Here is a 20043-nt window from a genome sequence, read left to right on the forward strand (position 1 = left end):
GTCACATGCCTGACTGCTTGGACACTTATGGAAAAGCTGTTGGCCAAGGCCAATAAATCAATCCTCCTTTTTCAGTCCTGTTTGTTTCTTTTCTACTTCCAGAATTTTCTTCCTTGCAGAAGGGAACCCACATCTAATAAGATGCCACTTTAAAATACATCATGTTTGAAGCCAACATGCTAATTATAGATTAACAGGAGGTGAAACTCTGTTGAAGTGACATAGTGAAAAAAACCCAAGGTGATCAAATATAGTATGTCATCAAACATATTATGCTCGTTTAAAATCCTATGTTTAAGGGAAGGCTGCATAATCCTCTCAACCCCATGACTCACTGGCACCGGCTTTTACTCAGAGAAGTGAAGTTAGAATTCATTTAAAGTTATTTTGTGGTAAGTGGGCCCTCAGACCTCTGAGAGTTTTTACAGCCCCAGTCAAGGTATGTCCAATATTTCCAGCCTGACACATCAGCAGCCTACAGACTGGACAAGTAAATGAAATGGAAGTGTTTAACAGGCTTCACACATTTCATTTATTTGGATTTGAACTGAGGAGCTGAGCTGAGCCTTGAATCACCAGTGAAGGAAGAGCATAATTACTTGTCATTATATTCATTCCAATTTATAAATAATGTTTCTGGCTTTATTTGATTCAATGCTTAATTCAAAAATAATGATTAAATATTAGCCCTTGGGCTGCGTGCTGGATTATAGCCAGATACGTTATTACTTCTCCTTGGGACTCTGGAAATATCTAAATGGACTAGGAGGGAAAATGAAGATTTCCCACACTATTAGCTATGATGGAAGGACAGTGCTATAAGTTAAGCATAGATTTTAATTGTTTTAAAACGACGAGGTATTTCACCAGAATCAACAAATAAATGCTGAGAGAAATCACATTTACTGTAAGGTGGTGGTGCATGGCTTTGGTATCCACGCAGAGGAACACACAGCACTGTATTTCTGGATCTGGCTGTATATACACACGTGTAAGGAAATCGCGGGTGCCTGCATATCTGCACACACACGTAAATTTCTCTAATATGTTTATATGTTCAGCGGTGGGAACAGAAGCAAAATAAGTGTTCCCTGATTTGGAGCACTTTCCAGGTGCAGCAAACACTGATGAACTAAAATCCTTATGTAGAAAATGAATAGGTCCCTCACACGTACACATATACGCACCTCAAAAAAAAAAAAAAAAAAAGGAAGAAAAAAGAGAAAGAAAATAGAGGAAAGGGGAACTCGATTTATTCTCATTTGTTTATCTCTAGATTTTTCCCCCTTTCTGCAAATTCATTTGAATAGCTTTCAAGCTGCAAAATGGAAATGTGGCTCCTGCCCTCTATTTCAGCAGCAGCGTCCTGGCAACAGAGCAATTTTCTATCATCAAGGATAAATGGCATCGAACAGAACATTCTGATAAAAAAGAAAAAAAAGCTTTAGCCCAAGAAGCCCATGATTGCTGCCCTTCCTGTCTATCATCCCTTTACAAAATCCTCTCCTCCAAACCTGAGCTGCATGCTGTCAGAGCTAATAATGTCTTCTAAAGAAAAGGGAAAGAAACAGCATTCATGCACAATGTTCCCATTTATTACATAGAGTGCTTATTTAAAAATTGCAAATATCTTTGTTTGGTTCACTGCAAATTAAAACCAAGATGTAGGAAGTTACACGATGCAACAATTATCCATGTCACAGCAGAGCATCAAACCCTCATATCTGGCTTTTCTATTGGTTAATATGTGTGTGTGTGTGCGTGTGTGTGTGCGCGCGTGTGCATGCGTTGTGTGTGTGTGTGCAATGCAGGGAATATCCCTTGTTGTGAAAATAAAAACCACTTCAGGTAAGCCTGTGTTTCGTTGTTTTAGAACAAGTAGGGGGGAAAGTCATTACCGATCCGAAGTAGGCAAAGGCTGTGTGTGTGCTGTCTTTGCTTTCCCGCCGGGGTTCGGCCCCAGGAGCCGGCAGGAAGGCTGCGGTGGGAGCGGGGTGCTGGGCCGGGGCAGCGGCGCTCCCCCGGCCGCTCAGCCCCGGCCCTCGCCCCCGCAGCTCCCCGCAAACGCCGGCGCCTTCCCGCGGGGTGCCAGCGGCGAGCCGGCCCTGCCCGGCTGCCACAGGACCCTCGGTATCAAACACGGCTGCGGGAACAGCCCGCGCAGGCGGACCGGAGGCGCTCGGAGATTGTTTGGGGCAGGATCGTGGGGGGGCTCACCGTCCACGGAGCTGCGGTGGGAGCCCCCGCGGCCCTGCCCAAGGAGCAGAGCAGGGCCGGTGCGGACAGCAGCAGCAGGGCGCACCGTGAGGTACCACAGGCCGGGGAGAAGAAGGGCCCGGCGGAACAGAACCGGCACGGCCCGAGCGCCGGAGACACCGGAGAGGAGGGCAGGGGCGACGCCGCCGGCTGGACAGCCCCACCGGGAGGACTTAAAACAACCCGTCGGGCGGAATGCCTTCAGAGGCTGCTTCGCCGCCTCGGAGCTTTCCTCGGCGTGGGGACGCGAGGCCTCGGCGGGCAGGCTGCGGGCCGGGGCCCGGCGGGACGGGGGGCTCGGGGCCGCCCTCGGGCTCGGGGCCGCCGTCGGGCGCGGCCGTCGGGGCTGGCGCCGCGCGCATGCTCCGCGCCGCGTCACGTGCGGCGGGAGCGGCGGAGCGGGGAGGCCGCCGGGCCCCGCCGAGCGCCCCAGAGGGCTCGGCCCGGAGCCCCGGCTCTCGGCCCGGCCACGCTGCCCCGAGCAGAGGGAGGGGACCGGGCCCCGCGTCTCCTGGAAGCAACAGGGGCCGGGTTTCTCTCTGGGGAGGCCCCCGGCCGATGCCCCGGGCATCGCCTTCGAAGGGCGGCTCTGCGCTCGCCCGACGTGCGCACACGGACAAGGGGAGCCGCTCCCCCGCCGCACCCGCAGCTCCGCTCCCCTCAGGGAGGTTTGCTCGGTCCGGCCACCCGCGGCTGTGTGGACCAAAACTACAAAGCAGCCAACCAACAACCCCCCAAGGCACCCACTTGAAAAGCTGGGCTCGCGTCTCATGCCGGGGCCTGGATTCACTCCTTTCCTCACTTTTACACACCTAGGCTGCAACGCCACTGATTCTTACTTTGCCCGATGGACAAAGCAGCTAGTCAGAGCCTTTGAAGTTTACATTGCTGTGCCGAAAACTTGTGTAAAATTTACTTTATTCACGGGCCACAGGTCATCTGACAAAAAAAATCCGAAGACAGGAAGAATGAATAATTGTCCTCACTTTTAACCATATATATATGCACCGAAAATTAACGTTAAAATATCTTAAACGGGTCGAAGTCCGTGAGAGACTTCCTGCCCTGCTCTAGCTGAGGGCTGCAGGCTGGCCATTTGATTTATTTTCATTTTTTCAAAGGAATGGAGAAAGTCGTCCGATTAGCAGTAGTATTATTATAATCTCCATTCTTAAACCTTGAAAGACCCTCGTAAACAATCGGCTCCTTCTCCCAGTCCCGTTCCCATCGCCGCTTGGTAATGACTGGAAGATTAATGGCGCTTTTTTAGCAACACCTGTCTTTTAAGCTGTCGACACAACCAATTAATACTTTTAATTACCACTATAAGGAAACTAACCAGAACCTTTCTGATTTGATTTCGCCGCTGAATTTTATCCCCTCTGAAACGAAGCAGCCCCGACTCGAGGCAGGGCAGCCGCGAGGGGCGACTCGTTTTGCTGCGGGTTTATTTTGCTTCGGGCTGGACAGGGAGATGATTTATTTAGGGGGGAAAATTGTTGTGGGTTTATTTCGCTTCGCTTTTCCCCGCTTCATTGGAAGCATTTTGCCATCCCTTTCGAGAAGAAAAAAGTGCTTGCTGACACGACCCCGGAGCACACAAGTTCCTTGGATCCCGGAGAACCAACCTTTCGCACCAGCGGCCCCGGGAATGGCAAGGGAAAGGCGGGAGGCACCAAGCACCCGCTTAGGCAAAAGTTGCCATAGAGAAACTGTCCAAAGGAAGCGGGGGCGATTCCTTTCTCGCCGAATTCAGGGCAGTTTTACCAGTGAATTCAACGAAAGAGCTAGTGTCCCATGGACGGAGCTGGGAAGGACAGGGACAGCGGCACCTGAGCCCCGGCATGTCTAGCTGAACCCCCTCTCACCTCGGGCCTGGGCTATTCCCTTCCTTCACCCCCGTTTCTTCGGGGGCCCCTGATCTCCATCTGAGTAACCAACAGTCGAGCAGGAGGTTGGGCACAAATTTGAACAGAAAGTGTGTTTGTCCTTCAGACGGGGTGAGCGCGATAAAAAGTTCACAGATGCCTGTGAGCAGTGCCGGCAGGGCGCCATCCCCTCTCTCTCCAGAGTTCCCCTTTGGCCGTAGGGTGTGCGAGTCTGCATGACCACTTCCCGACCAGCCCGAATGCTAGGAAATGGGGCTGCCACAAGATCCCCGGCCTTATCCTGAGGAGGTGGCAAAGTGTGTGAGCAAACCTTGTCCCCACACACGTATTTCCCATGGCGACATGAAGTGGGCAGCAGCGTGTGGAAACGAAGTGGGAGCACCCAACTCGGGGTGCTTAACCCCGGCTCATCCTCCGTGGACTTTTCCCTCTCCTCCCAGCCCCCAGCTAGTGCATGTGAATTGCTGGGAGTTCCTCCGACCGAATGTGGAGAGCTGAAAAGCAGAAAGCGGTGGTGTTTGGGTTAAACAGACACCTCTGTGCCTGGTAAAGCGCGCCCGTGCTGTTCCCTGCCTGCCCTCCTTTGTGTTATCTCTCATGCTGCCCAGGCCTTGCAGAGTTATGCCGTAGGGGCGATGTCCCACGTTAGAACAATATGAATTCGCGGACGGATCCTGAATATGAATGAGGTATGTGGTCGTCTGACTGCTTTGAAGCCGTACTTCTCCGAATATGGCTTTAATTAAATGTCTTCCGGCTGTAAAAGATTACATGTTGTGGAAAATATATCCTAGCATGAAATTTACTTCCACGATACGAAATTAGGTTACTTATAAATGTCTTCATTTAAAAAGGAAAATCGCTTCTCCTCGTTCTGTTTTCTGTTTTGTTGAACAGAGATCTCCAACGAGGAAAGAGGGTTGGGATAATATATTTATAGAGGCACGTGTAACAAAACCTGCCAGAAGCGGAGTGGGTGAGGGCTGCTTGCTCAAATGCAGACAATTCACAAAACAGGCAAGTTAATCCAGATCTGATTTGTTTCAGATCCAGCTGTCAGAAACCCGGAATACCTCCCGCGCCTCACGCCGCAGATACCTAACGCGCTCTTACCGCCCACGTCCCCCAGTGTCCCTTCCTCCTGCCTTTATTCCGCGAGAGAGATGGCCGGGGGGAGAGGGGTCAGGGCACACAGGTGGAGAAAGGTGACGGTCTCAACTCGCGAAATATAATAATAATAATTCTTGCGGTATGGAGGATAACGCCGTGGTCACACTAGGACCAGTCAGTCCGGCAAAGCAGTTTCACTCTGCCAGTGAAACCGCGCTCAGTGTCAAGAGCTTTTCCGCTCCGGACGGTGGATGCGGGCGGAATCCAGGTTGCTGGAGGCGATGCTCTGTTTGTATGTATCTCTTTACGCTTTCAGATACGGGACCTTACCTAGCTAAGTTTCTATGGAGAGATCAGATAATGCATCCCTCCGGATTATCCTTCTAAATTAACTTTTAGATTTGTTTTTATAGTCCGCTGAGACCCTGACAAAAGTGGCTGTAGCTAGATACAGATACGAGATAAACGTATAAAGCAGGCTCATTACACGGGAATAAGTGAAGAACTCTCCTTGCAATCTACTCTAGATAACGAGTCTGCCCGAAGAAACAAGTAAAGCCGAGATATTTACTTCTTTTCCTAATAAATAAACCTCAATAACTGCATTGACTTTGCGCAGTGTTTACTACATTTCCATTCATTGCTTGGGTAAATGCATCCCTAAAGGCAGAGTAAATAATTGCAGTGATCTCAACAAGGGAAATGTGTAGACATTTGAAGTGTACTAAAAATAAACGAAGGCAAAGAGACTGAAGAGAGAGGACTCCGCGCTCGTTTGCCGTAATTAAAGCCTCTGCTTTCACTCGCCGGAATCCGAGACTTGCAGAGCGCAGCCGGGGTGACACGTTCCCCGCTGGTGTCACCGGCTCAGCACACTCAGAGTGGCCGTGGGAGCCGCGGCGGAATCCGGCGTGTCTGGGCTCGGGAGGGCTCGGCGCGGCGCTTGGCTCGGGGTGAGACTGGCCGCTACCGCAGGAGAAATTGCAGCCTCTCTGATGACTTAAAAGAGCCGCGAGTTTCCATTCTCCTCTGAGCCCTTCCAAAATGGGCACTTAAGAGCGGTGGTGGCTTGGGTTTTTTGTTTTGTTTTGTTTTTATTTTTTAATTGCATTTCATCTTGTTCTGCCAGATAAAGGGGTTTTTTTTTTCTTTCTTTCATTTGAAAAGAAAACAAAACAACATAAGTCCCCGCTAAAACAAACATCTGCTTCAGCAGCACCCGGGCAGGTGGGGACTTCTGCCAAGTGAAAGCCTCACAGGCGGCGGTCTGCAAACCTGCGGCTGCGTTCGGGGAGGTCCCCTGGCCCTCGCAGGGGAAGATCCCCCCACGCCGCTGCCACGGAGGGGAAGATCCCACAAGGGTCCCAGCGGAGGGGCGAAGGAGGCACAGCCCGCGCTCGGTCTCTTGACGGGGATCACGTACGCCCAGAGCAGGCTTCCGTATGGGCAGAGGGGAGAGAGCTGTCCGCGGGTTTCACTGGAGGCGGTGTGGCTGCACACCTGACCAGGTGCGGGAGAGGCGGGCGGCCGGGGCCTCCGCGGGGGTTCCCTCCTCCAGCTGAGCAGCCACTCGCTTGAAACCTAATTGCATTTTAAAGCAGGTATACACCCCCCCCCCCCCCCCCCCACATACACATACCCCCCATCAGGGACAACAACCAACGACAACAACACAACAAAACATTAACCAAACAAAAAGCCCCAATCTGCGACTCTCTACGGAGCCACACATTGAATGAATCTATCTGTAAGGTTTTAATCACAGCCAAGGCTTCGCTACAAATCTGTACAAGAGACAGTGGCTGGTTCCCTCTGGATCTTTCCCCTTCTGACTCCTATTATTTTGACCTAGGCTACAATATAGAAAGCGGCGTGTGTGATCCATCTGCAAGGCTGGGCTGGGGTTTACCCCCCCCTCCGCTTCCCTGCCACTTCCTTCACACTCGCGGTATGGAAAGCCATTGACGCCTGCCTGTCTGTTATACTCTTAGTGGGTTGAAATCCAGAGGAGCCTCCGCTCCGCTCTTGCTCTCGCGCTGGCAGCGCTCAAAATCCGCGGTCTCTCCTTAAAATTAGTCTCTTCCAGCGTGAGGAGGTGACCTCCTCTTGCGGGTGCCTTTCCTCACCGTTCAGTTGTTAGGACGATGGCAATATGACATACTAGCAGAAGGAGAGGAGGACGTGTGTTTTGGGGTAAACAGGCTTGAGAGACCGGGAGAAAGAAATATCATCGGCAGATGCAAGGAGAGATATTTTGCTGAGCTTCTGGGAGCTGTAAATACAGCGGGCGAAGCTGCGCTGCCAGGGCAGGACAGCGGCTGCCGAGCCATACCGGGCAGCTGCTCTCACATCAGCGTCGTGCGGCCGCGGACACCCGCGGGGCGGGGGCGCGCCTTTGGCGGCCGCCACAGCCGCGCTCCAGCGGGGAAAGTCCCGTGCATCCGCGGAGGGAGCCTCTCCGCAAAAACGCATCTGGAGCGGATCGCTGCCAGCCGGAATATTTTCTGGCTTTCCGCTTCCCTCGAGATTTTCCACATACTGCTCTGCCGGAGACCTCCGCTCTCCCCCGAGCACCTTTCGAATGCTTTGTGGATTCAGTACTGTTGTTAAAAAAACAGGAGATCCCTCACTAATCTAATCTTTGCCTTTTCCCCTCCCTCCCGTCCCCCCCCCGCCCCACCCGGCATTTCTCTGCCACTTAAAAAAAATTCCTGTTGCAAGATCTGATTCACGCGGGTACATGGGCTTCTCGCGCAAAATCACACGAACCTACGTAATTCCTGAAATAAGTTTATCTGGGACCTTCCCAACTACTCTGACCGGTGTGAGACAGAAAGCACTCTCCCGGACTCTGGTGTGAATTGAGAAGAGGGGATATATAATCCCAGAGCACACTCCTTCTGGAGGAACCTCGCCTGGGGAATGCCGTCAGCTATCGCACCCCTCCCCACGAACCACAAAACAAGATAAACCACCCGAAAGAGGGACTCCGCTTGCAGAGCCCACCCTTGCAAACGCCTCAGCAGGACTTCCCGGCAAGGATGGGATGAGAAACGGAAGGGGAATGTTTGTTTTCCCCTGTTGTTGTTGTTGAACGCATGAATGAATGAATGGATGAATGAATGAATGGAACAGAAGGTGCTCGGAGGCATATAGGAAGCTTCTGACCGCTTACATTAACTTCCTATTACACCCTAAAAATAGAACCCCGTTTCCTGTTGTTTGTCAGCTCCTTCTAGCTGTTGTGTCTGTTGTGTGACATCTTTCGACTCGCAAATGTGACCTTAAACCATGCAAACACGCTTTGGCCCTTTGAAAGTATTACCCACAAACATCATTAAAGCGACACCGAAGACCGGTCGCACGAAGTCACCCAGTCCTGGGGCACAGGGAGCCCGGTGCGTGGTGCCACGCTCTCCGCTCGACAGCGGAGCAGGGGAGGACGGCGGCGAGAAGGAAAGGGAGCGTAGCATTGACCCTGCGGCTCTCAGCCAGCCCGGGCGTGCAGAGATACTGACCCTAATCCCGCTTGGGATGGATGCAAAGGCCTCCTTGCTCTCCAGACGAGCGAGGGTGACTTGCGGAGAGCATTCTCTGGGAATATTACACCGCGGGGTGGGGAGAGGAGAAGGCCGGCCAGGGATGCGCGGGCAGGGCCCGCGGGTACGGAGGGAATAGAGCGCAGAACAGTGCACAGGGCATATCCCCATCGCCCCCGAGCAGGGCTGCAACCCAGACCTCCGGCAGCTCGGGCTTGGCCGCGGAAAGAGCGGGGAAGCCGGGAAGGGGGCTCGTATGCGGTTAATTCCTGCTGCCTTTTCCCAGGGACGGACGTGTGCTCACAGGAGGCCGTGCAGGGGCTCCCGCCCCGGGACAGTGCCCAGCCTCCCCCTAACGGGCACGTTTCCCCATCCAGCCAGGCTCCCGGCCCGTCCGGCCCCGCGCAGATCCCGGGAAGCTCAGCTGAGGCAAGGCAGCTCCCCTCGTGGGCTCCCGCCTCTCACTCGTGACTTCTGCCCGCTCACTTTCGGAGACACTTCAGGGCAAGGGGACTAGGAGGTGTGGGGTGCCCGTCCCCACCCCTTTTTCACGAGTCACCCACCCTGGGAAATGGACACTCCACTGTTCTGATGCGTCCAGAGCTATTGATTCTGGTCTATTTTCTCCAGAAAGAGGCCGATGACGGAGCTCGGCTACGCGCAAATGGGAGCCAGGGAGGAGCGGTGCCCGGCAGCGCAGTGTCCCCAGCGGGAGGGACCTCCCTGTGCCCTGGCATCCCCCTCCAGAGCGCGGGCCCAGGACCTGCCTGAACCTCGGAAAAGAAATATCCCTGCAGCTGCCGCTTCTACCGGGGCACGGCTCGGGTCCCTATTGCTCCCCACTCCACCCCCACGCCCCCCGCGACCCCCGGTGGGCCTAATTAAATTGAGCAAAATTATCGGTGTGAGGTTGGACGGAGTCAACTGTCTTGACGACAGACGAGGATGTCTGAGCAGCGCCGGGGAAGAGCAGCGCCGGGTTTCCAGCTCTTCCCTCCGGCCGGCGCCCACTGAGGGCTCGGCGGGGGCTCCGCACCCCCTCGGCGCCGCCGCTCCCCCCGGGCCACATCCGGAGCCGCTGCTCGTCCCGCTCGCCCCACCGCATCTCGTCCGTCAGCTGGGCTGAACGAGAGATGCACTAGCAACTCCGTTTGCTGCCTATGGCAGGAAGCAGTTCCCGCAGATTCTCCCTGTCTTTTCTTCTTCTCCTTTTTGTCTGACTCAGACGCCTTATTCCCTCCGCCAAGGCGGCATATAGGTACTATTTCAAAGAGATCTTCTCTCCTGCCCAACTTTCCCCCATTCCGGGGTTAGCATCCATTATGAGGCAGGAATTATTTCGAAACAAGAAAACAACGTGTTGCAAACACTCCCCAGCCTATTTTCTGACATCTTTTGTTATGCATGCTCTTGCTGCTGGAGAAAATGCTAGTATGTGCACCTGCGAAAAAAAACGCCTTCATGATGTTAACAGCAAGCTGGAGGGTATAAAGCAATAAAACTGCCAAATGTACCTGTTCCTGTTGAGTACATTACCTACACCTATGAATAAAGAGTCTCAGTAGGAATTCTTTCCTTTCTCTTCCCCTTTTCTCTATATTTTTATTCATTGTAGATTTGTAAACGCCTGGATCGGGTTACCCTTTCGCGTGTTAAAGTGGAACCCTTGTTAAAAGCCGGAGAACAAGGCAAGACACTTACAACTGCATTCAGAGTTACTGAACCGACTCCAAGGGCTCAAGAAGTGAAACAACGATGAGAGGGTGGCTAAGGGGGCTCAGAACATCCCAGCCACACAGGAAAAAAAGACATGCCTCCCCCATGCCCCCCTGAAACAAGCCATATGAACTGCAAGCGCAGAGAGACTACGGGTTATGCCCTTCCACCGACAGAGCATCGCTTGGCATCCTCCTTCCCCCTCTTCCCCCCCTCCCCAACGGTCTGCGAAGAGGGGGCTCGCATCCTTCGGCTTCCCAGAGCTAATGATCGGGCTGTGGGGAAGCACAACTCCAAGATAAAGGAAAAAATGAAAAAGAGAAAAAAATCCCAGAAAGAAAAATTGAACCCCTCTAAGTATTTCCACAAGCGACGCGTTAAAAAATTTATATATATATATATATATATATATATATATATATATATATATATATACATAATCTGAAAACCAATCCTCAGGGAATGTCGCATTGAGAGGCAGTGTCAAGACCTGGGATCGGTCTGGGGACGTCTCTGGGCTGCGCGAGGTTTTGGAAGCAGCGGCTGCTGATGCCGGTGTTGGTTTTCAAAGCCCGAAGCCTCCAGCCCCTTTCCCCATCTAGAGCAACTTTCGGATTTCTTTAGGCTTAGCGAGTTCCGCAGGGTCCTTCCTACCTCAGTCCTCTCCGGTGGGGTCTGTCTCTGGAGTTCATGCTTAGCTGGACGCGAGGAGATTTAAGCGAGGGAAAGGGGGGAAAAAGAGAGAGAGAGGGGGTGAGAGAGAGGGGGGAGAGAGAGGAGAGAGGAGAGAGAGAGAGAGATCCTCCGCCGTGCTGGATCAAACTTAATGTCTTTCCCTAGTCCATCTTTGAAAGAGAAGTGGTAATACCACCTGGATGTTCGGATATAAATCCCCTTGCAAATAATAAATGGATTAATAATAACAAGGTATGAAGTTCTTTTTATAGAAAAAAGGAGAGAATTGAAACTAAATGCGGCAGTTAGACAACCATTTTGATAAGAGGATAATTGAGGCGACACTGGTGTATAATTAGAGGATAATTTATGCTATATCCACTTTTATTCCACCTCCCAAAATAAACCCAGTCCATAATCATTACAGGCAAATTGTTCTGAATTTTATAGCAGCAATTTGAACAAAGTACTGCAGTTAATCATGGGAGATTTTTGTGTATTCCTGATTAGAAGTCTAATTGCCTCCTTCCAGAAAGTAAAAATAACTGTAAAACGACTCTATTTTTATCATTAACAATGTTGACAATAAAATAAAATCAACTGGAATTGTAATCTAAAGACAAATTTAGGGCGCAGGCACTTTTTTTTTTCCTTGGGTCGTTTATATCCTAATCAAGCTTTTTGCCAAAACCGCCAACCGCACGTAGCCATTTGCATATATTTGAAAGCCATTACGGGAGCTGCTGCTGCTGTTGCTGCTGCTGCGTTCAGCGGGGAAAAATGCGCTGCGCGTCGCTTCGCCGCGGCGAAAATACCGCGCAAGGAGGCGGAGGGGGGAGGTGGGGGACGGCGGGGTTGGTGTGCGGGGGGATGCGGGGTTGGTGTGCGGGGGGATGCGGGGTTCGGGGCTGCGGGGGATGGGCACGGGCGCTCCCCTCCTCCCCTCCCGCGCGGGGCGCGCAACGCGCGCGGCTCTGGGGGGGGGGGGGGGGGGGCGCGAGGGGGGCGGGCGCGGGCTCCGCGCGCGCTGCCGGCTATGACGTCAGGGGGCCGAGTGACCAATGAGGGAGGCGCTGCCCTCCGGAGCCGAACCATTCGACTCGTGCGCGTCCCTGCCTTGGAGTCGGAGCGCCGGAGCCCCAACTTTCCCGGCTCCCACCTCAAACTGCCCCCACCCTCCACGCCCCCCCACCCCCCCAGGAAAGAAAAAAAAACCTTAAAAAAAAACCAAAAAAAAAACAACACCCACCCCACGCGCCGGGGGGATGAGGGAAAAGAGCGGCGCAAAAAAGCGGCGGGAGTAGCCCGCCCTCCCCCTTCACACACCCCGCACACCGCCCTCCCCTTCCTCCCCTCCCTCAGTGAACGAGGCCCCTCGCACAACGGCTCCTTGGAGAGGAGGGGGGGAAGGAAAAAAAAAAAAAGGCGGAAAAGAAAAAAAAAAAAAAAAAGAAAAGAAATTAAATTAAATCACCGCCGCCTCTCCAGCGGTGCCGCGGCGGGTAAGGGGAGCGGCGGTGGCTGGGCAGAGAGGAGGCAGAGCGCGGGGGGCGAGCCGGGGAGCACCGCGCTCTCCCTCCCAAACTTTGATGATGACCATGACTACGATGGCTGACGGGCTGGACGCGCAAGACTCCTCCAAATCCGCCTTCATGGAGTTCGGGCAGCAGCAGCCGCCGCCGCCGCAGCCGCCGCCGCCGCCCCACTCCCAGCAGAGCTCGCCGGCGATGGCCGGAGCCCACTACCCGCTGCACTGCCTGCACTCCGCCGCCGGCTCGCACCCGCACCACCAGCATCACCACCACAGCTCGCCCTACTCCGGCAGCGCCGGCTCCTACAACCACCGCTCGCTGGCCGCCTACCCCTACGTGAGCCATTCGCAGCACAGCCCTTACCTCCAGTCCTACCACAACAGCAGCTCGGCCAGCCAGACGCGGGCGGACGATGCAGGTGAGCCGGCACCGCTTCCCGAACCCGCTGCCAGCTTCTCCCCCCGCTCCCTGCATCCCCGGGCCTCTTCCCGGCCCCCCCTCCGGGCACCTGCAGAACGACCCCCGCCGTGCCCCCCGCTCCCGCCGAGGCAGGCGCCAGCCCCGGGTGCGCGGGACGGCGGGAGGAAAGGCGGGGGGTGTCCGTTCCCGCGGCCCCTCCGCGGGCCTGCTGCTGCGGTACCGGCGCCGGGGCCGCCGCGCTCCCTCCGCGCCAGCGGCGGCTGCCGGCGCTACCGCGGCGCTGCCACCGGCGCCTTCCCCGCTCGCCCCGCGGCCGGCGGCGAGGGGCTGCGCTCGGCGCTCCTTTGTTACGGCGGGACCGGCTTTAGGCAAAATTCCTGCTAACACCTGAGGAGTGAAAGTTTCCAGGCGAGCGGGTCGCATTCCGCTCGGGGGCCGTCTGATTTATGTATTTCTTTTTTTGCAGGGAGACGTACATATCCATCCAGAGGGGCACGGGAGGGGTGCGGGGGGGGAGAAAGCATTGTTAAAAGTCTCGGACTGGTGATTCACTGACCACCAAACTGGCGACGCGAAGTCAATTAGCCGAGTAAAACCTGGATGGCCCTGGAACGAGGCATACCTTCGCAAAGCCAGCGCTGCACTTTATATTTAAAAAAATGTTTTCTTTTTTTTTTTTTTTTTTTTTTTTTTTTCCCTTCCCGGGAAGAAGGAGAGAGTGCCCACCATGCCCGGACAGCTGTTTTTCTCCCGGTAGCTCCCAAGCGGTAGCCTGTGCCTGCGCCTGGAGTTAAACAGGCGTCGGGACGGGCTTTGGCGTTTTCAGGAGCCGTGGCAGCCAAAATAACCGCGTTTAATAGCTAAGGAGGGTGATGTTTCAGCTGTGTTGTTTTGCTTGCAGATCAGCAAAAAACCACAGTGATTGAAAATGGTGAAATCAGATTTAATGGAAAAGGGAAAAAGATTCGGAAGCCTCGAACCATTTACTCTAGTCTACAACTCCAGGCTTTAAATCATCGCTTTCAGCAGACTCAGTACCTGGCACTTCCAGAGAGAGCTGAACTGGCAGCTTCATTAGGACTTACCCAGACACAGGTAATTACTGGGAATTCCAAATCACTGAAACCTGCTCGAGCAACAAAGGCCAAGCAAAGTATGATGCTCCCTAAACATTTTGGCCTCTGTCGGGAACGGTAGAAAAGGTAAAGCACACGGTTCCCGTCTCTCCACGCTGGGATTTACCTAACGCGCGGCAGAGATCGGGCAGCCGCAGAGAGAGCTGAACGCGCCCTTCCCTCAGCCGGCTGCGAGCAAGCGCTCCCTTTTGATGCCACACATGGTATTTTAAAATTGCCTATATTCTCAGATAATTCCGGCACTGAGATGCAATTGCCCAGCTGTGAAAAGGAGATCAAAACAAAGGCAAGGAATCGCTGGGCCTGAGGTAGAGCTGAAAGCAAAGCTGCCTCGTCGCAACGTTTATAGGTAGAGGGGAAGCAGGAACGCGTTAGGAAATACCTGTTAAATCAATAGTTAATTCACCCTGGATGACTAACGCAAATGCAGTGGTTAGCCTTGGGCAAAATGTACGGAAGGTGATAATAGATCTGAAGATCAAATACAGCCGTGTACAAAATTATGGCAGGTTAAGCCATAGTTAAGTGTGGTTGGAGTAGCTGTGCTATTCTGCTAATTTAAGCTTGAAAGACATACGAGGCATTACAGGCTTACCAGGCTGGGGTTTGTGGAGAAGTGCTTGGATAGATGGGATCAATCCGGGCAAAATGTTATCATGTGAATCTATGAGCCTAGCAAATAACTTCAGGATTTTATCAATGTCATTGGTAACTGTCTCTTCCAGACAGCGATTTTTAAATCCTCAGCAAACATTAATAATGGGAAGGGGCCTGATGGTTTTGCAAATGGGATTTTAGTATCCTCAGCATGCCCGCTCTGTCTCACTGTTGTCTCTCTTTCTCGCTCGTATGCATAGATTTTTTTTAGGGGCCCGATCCTGATCTTGCAGCTAGAGAAGACCCCCTGCTTATCCCCTAACATTATGATTGCAAAGTTTGAGAGGTCAAATACGCATGGGAAATTTGTTTTCTGTTTGACTGATTAAAAAAAAAAAAAATTCTGTATATATGTCTTACCTATATATAATTGCTATGATAATTCTGACCTGCCAGTGGGCCTGATCCTTGCACACCTTACTGAGTGCAGGCTGCTTCCTCGGGAGTTCTGCTGGGTTAGGAGCAGGATGAGACCCAAAGCAATGTTGATATACTATTACTCACAGAAAAAATAAAAATATTCTTTCTTTACTAATCCATTTTAATATAAAGCCGCAATCCTGGTTCTATTATGCCTCCTCCCCTGCCACATCAGCATGGACTGCTTGATCTGATCGTGAGGATTTCAGAAGCACAATTTCTTTGTAAGATGCCCTTTGTCTATTGGCTCTTGTCTCCTGGCACAAAATCATATGATTGCCCATGTTTGACAACAGTTTGCCCGAACGATCAAATGACCTCCAAAATTCTGAATGAGGTGCTAAAACGGGAGACCTCAGAGCATGTGGTCTGCTCAGGGAAACAACAACGTGGCCTGCTCGGGAAAGCCACGTCCCAGGTTAAAACCTGCATCCCTCTCGCTTTCCAGCTCTGCTCTGCCTCCCCTGTTCTCTCCAGCTGCATCCAAAGCCCGAGAGCAGCCGTAGCTACCCCTCCTTCCCCTCTCCCCATTCCCAGCTCCACACCCGACTGGCGTGTGCCCTCAAGACTCTCCCCCGATTAGACCCCCGGCCCCCAGGGTCTTCCCTGCCGTGCCCTGGGCGCTGACGGCAGCCTAATATCTAATATCTGCGTTTCGGTTTACAGGTGAAGATCTGGTTTCAGAACAAGCGCTCCAAATTCAAGAAGCTGCTGAAGCAGGGCAGTAACCCCCACGAGAGCGACCCTCTGCCCGGCTCCGCTGCCCTCTCCCCTCGCTCTCCAGCTCTGCCTCCAGTCTGGGACGTTTCAGCCTCTGCCAAGGGAGTCAATATGCCTCCAAACAGCTACATGCCTGGCTATTCTCACTGGTATTCTTCTCCACATCAAGACACAATGCAGAGACCACAAATGATGTGAATTGTCCAAGAGAAATCATCTCCCAAGAACGCCTCGTCTCGACATGGCAAGAAGTTCCCCTGCTTTGCCAAGCCGTGCCAGCTAACAGGCTCTGTGTGAACTTGTAGATGCGGCAAAGAGACAGAGTGGCTTTATTTTTTTTTTTTTTAAGTAACCTCAGCGATTGATCTTGAACAGAAAGACACAATTTTCATTCTGGCGCACAGAAGACACTTCTCTTTAGGATATTTTCCTTTGGACTCCAAGGCACCAGCCTCTTTCTCTGTGGAGTATACGTCAAAACAAACTTTTTACAGACTTTGCCCACAAGAACCTGAATCTACCATGGCAGCCGTTTTTACTTGTTTAATGAGCTAAAGACATTACATGATGAAAGAGAGACTAGTCAGAGCTCCTTCATTTTTATTCACCAAATCCGAACTGGGGAAAGGATTAAAAGACAGAAGAAGTGATTTTTTTAAAAATTAAGATTGGGGGGGGAAAAGGAGAACTGGTTGAAAAAAATGCAAATATACTGTGAGATTGGAACATTACCACGAAGCAAAATCTGCATGCTTTCTCAAAATGTAATGGGCTGCGGCTCAGAAGAAACCACCGTCTCTCACCCGAAGAGCCCCCTCATCCGCACAGCCCCGCACCCGCACACAGCCGGACAGACTCCCGGAGACGAGCAGGAAGGACAGAGCGAGGGATTCGCGGCCGGACCCGGACCCAGACCCGGCGCCGCGGGCTGGGGAAGGGCGGTTCAGCGCTGCCCGGCGGCAGCCTCAACCACTGAGCGAGAGGGACCTTTCCCCGAGCAACCTTTCTGTATATATTGTTGAATTTTAGTTGTACATATACTTTGTATGTTTTTGTCTTCTTTCATATATAGAGTAAAAGCCACAAAACGCCCGCCTGGCTCCTATTTCTCTTCACCTTAGCGGATCCCCACCTGCCCCGACTTGCCCCCCACATCAGCCCGGGCAGAGGGATCCTTGTGCCCAGCTTGCCTGAGTGCACAGACACCCCTACCAAACCATATATCTGCAAGCAAAGAAAGAAAGGATGAAGTGGGGTGGGGTAGCTGGTGGTTTAGTTGGTTTTAAGGCTACGACTTAAAGACAGCAGGTACCGAGTCCACAAAGATACGCCTAGACGAAGTTGCTAATCCCCCGGCCATTTCTGCTGCGATTTTACTGCTCCGCTGCTTAGCTGAGCTTTCTCGCCGAGGCAAAGCTCAGAGCCCTGTCTTTCTTCCCAAAGGTTGGAGACTCCAAATTATTAAGAAAGGAGGCGCCCTCCTTTGTTTCAAAGAGCAGACAATGCAAGCTGAGGAATGTTTTGCAAAGCCCTGAGAGGTGCCCAGGCACACAACACGCTGTCCAGCCAGCTTCAGCCGCACCGGCTTGTGGAAAGCACAGCAACAACTGACAATGAAAAGCCTTTTCCTCATCCAAGCTGGGTGCCCCATACTGCGAGAATTAATGGCTAGAGACCTGGGCATCCTTCAAATTATGAACCTTGAAACCACTGAGCCATTTATCAGAAGTCAATAGAGATCCTCAGAGTGCTCCATATAATGACAGCTACATACAGTCGTGCAAAAGGACAGTCACTATAATTAGACACAAAGCAAAGACTACTTACCAATATACCAGTTTTTTGGGGGGTGTTTTTTGGTTTGGTTTTTTTTTTTTTGAGCAACTTCCACGCTCAGTCAGTCTTCAGAGTGCTTTAAAACCGATCAGTCTTGTCATTTTCTACCATTCGTATTGTTACATTAGGAAAAATGTTTTCTTTTCTTTTTTTCCCCTTCCCACTGTGAAACTTTGGGTTCAGAGCTCCCCAGGATCAATTCTGAACAAAGCCTCCAGCTGCAGTGCCATCCAATTTGAAGCAGACATTGGGGACAATTTAAGGTTTTTATCCACAAGAAGGTTTTTTTCCATTCTCTTAAATGCAGCCATAATTAGAGTAATTTTTCATGTAGCCCGCTGATTACAGCGTTTTTACCGTCAAAGATAATTACCTGTAATTTTCTTCCACTTTTAATACTAAAAAGCCATCTTTATTTAGATTCAGGAACAGGAAAGGCGAAACAAAAGAGGAAAATTATTCTGTTATTCATACACAAATTGCAGAGACGTAGGGCCTAAAATTGAAAATTAACCAAAATTATAATGCTGAAAAGAATGGAAGAGGCTTCAGAAGTACAGCTGGTAGTGGGGCTCACTGAATTATTCAAATGACACTGGAGAGAAAGCTACCATACATTTAAACCAACAGCATTGTGTGCATCTTTCAGAAAACCCCGCTTTACACCGCCCTCCCCCCCACGCCGGCCCCTGTGCGGGCTCCCCTCGCCTCGCAGAAGGGCGGCGGATGCCCCGGGGAGCGAGTCCCGCAGCCCGGGGAGCCCAGCCCGGCCCGGCCCGGCCCGCACGGCCCCCGCAGGCGCTTTAACCCTTTCGCTGCGGGCGCCCCGCGGGGTGGCGGCGGGCAGTCCGTCCGTCCGTCCGTCCGTCCGTCCCGGCGCTGGCGGGCACGGGGGGGCGGGGAGCGGGGGGTTCTCTGCCCCTCGTGGGCTTGCGGGGTCTCGTCCTCCCCCGCACGCCGCGCGTGGGTGCCGGCGCGGAAAGCCTCTGGCTGCGTCGTGCCCTCCTCCCCCGCGAGCGATTCCTCAAATAGGCTCCGAGAAAGCCCAGACAACAAGCGAGCGAGCGAGCAAATAAACGCTAACAATAATAATAAAAGCCCCATTAGGTTAGTGGCGTGGGAGAAGGTGGGAAAGGTAGGCCTTCCCGGGAGCGGGGTGGGAGTGAATGGCAGCGGCGGCTCCCACTCGCGCGGCAGCCGCCCCGGGAGACTCTCGTGAAACAGCGTCATCTATGGATGGAGCCCGGCAGCTCCCCACGGCAGCGCCAAACCTGCCGCCGCCGGGCTGCCAGCGCCGGCTCCGCCACCGCCCGCCCGCCCGCCCGCCGCCCCGGGAGCCGCGGAAAGGCGCTGCCGCCGCCCCGGGAGCCGCGGAAAGGCGCTGCCGCCGCCCCGGGAGCCGCGGAAAGGCGCTGCCGCCGCCCCGCCGCGGGCACGGGCGGACGGGGCTGGCCCGGGGTTCGCACGGTTCCTCCGCCGAGTCCCGCTCGCCCCTCCGGCAGCCCGTCCCGTCGGGGCTCCCGCCGCATCCCCGGCAGCATCGGGGGAAAGGGGGCGCTTATCTGTGGGGGTCCGGCCGGGGAGGGAAACCACCTGCGCGGGAATGACCGCCGGTGTGGGGGAGCACAGACGGAGCGTGCCTCGACGGGCGAGGCGCGGAGCAGCCACAAACCAGCCCCAAACCCGAGCGAGCCCCAAAACTTACCCCTCTGAAAATCTGCTAAGCAAGGATCGGGTCTAGAAATCTGTACTGAACAGAAGCAGTGGAGAATATTTTTCTGAGTCTCAGGGCAGAAGCTCTTTCTCTATATTCTTGGTTGAGTGAGCACATCCAGGTGTGAAATTGTTTGCACACCCCAGCACCTCTTATATTGCCAGCAAAATTAGCTGTTATTACTGTCACTGTTTAGTGATGGTTAGCTTGATAAAAAAAACCTGCTGTAATCAAGACCTGGCGCATCTTTGCAAATTACAGATAATTGTAAACGTCCAGATTATGATAATAGCATCCTAATCCAGCCTGCAATATAATTATTACAGAGTGTTACATCTGAAACTGTCCAGTAGGGCTAATTCAGCCATTATTTAGACCCTATTTTTGCACTGCAAATGGGTTGCTGAGTTGAAAATGTACGAT

The 20043-nt window shown here is 53.0% G+C and overlaps 1 protein-coding gene and 2 long non-coding RNA genes across 7 annotated transcripts in view; 2 read left to right on the top strand and 1 right to left on the bottom strand.

Annotated features, from left to right (window-relative positions):
• Positions 1–20010, bottom strand: part of LOC139590994 (uncharacterized) — a 77503-nt gene extending 57493 nt beyond the window's left edge. For 2 of the 5 annotated variants that reach the window (XR_011679487.1, XR_011679482.1), the window contains exon 1: positions 19612–20010. This is a non-coding gene — a long non-coding RNA (uncharacterized lncRNA). Of the gene's footprint in view, positions 1–11164; positions 11802–17897; positions 19183–19611 lie in introns of those variants that run through there. The other 3 variants (XR_011679483.1, XR_011679486.1, XR_011679485.1) reach the window with 3 other exon arrangements.
• Positions 3178–5864, top strand: LOC139590995 (uncharacterized). Its single transcript, XR_011679488.1, has 2 exons — positions 3178–4834; positions 5193–5864. It is a non-coding gene; the product is annotated as an uncharacterized lncRNA (long non-coding RNA).
• DLX6 (distal-less homeobox 6) lies at positions 12222–17162 on the top strand. The gene is made up of 3 exons (XM_071429043.1): positions 12222–13135; positions 14039–14232; positions 16017–17162. The coding sequence occupies exons 1-3, from the start codon at positions 12775–12777 to the stop codon at positions 16266–16268; spliced, it is 807 nt and encodes a 268-aa protein (XP_071285144.1). The 5' UTR covers positions 12222–12774; the 3' UTR covers positions 16269–17162.
• Positions 20011–20043: the final 33 nt, after the last annotated feature.

Source organism: Agelaius tricolor, unplaced genomic scaffold, assembly GCF_023055355.1.
Source record: "Agelaius tricolor isolate 1412-34295 unplaced genomic scaffold, bAgeTri1.0.p SCAF_6, whole genome shotgun sequence".
Lineage (NCBI taxonomy): Eukaryota > Metazoa > Chordata > Aves > Passeriformes > Icteridae > Agelaius > Agelaius tricolor.

What these genes read in the sequence shown, in the direction of transcription:
- DLX6 (XM_071429043.1), top strand. Translation starts at nt 12,775, where the DNA reads ATGATGACCATGACTACGATGGCTGACGGGCTGGACGCGCAAGACTCC. An exon ending in GACGCGGGCGGACGATGCAG is followed by an intron (nt 13,136 to 14,038) that starts GTGAGCCGGCAC and finishes TTTTGCTTGCAG; the next exon opens with ATCAGCAAAAAACCACAGTG. An exon ending in TAGGACTTACCCAGACACAG is followed by an intron (nt 14,233 to 16,016) that starts GTAATTACTGGG and finishes TTCGGTTTACAG; the next exon opens with GTGAAGATCTGGTTTCAGAA.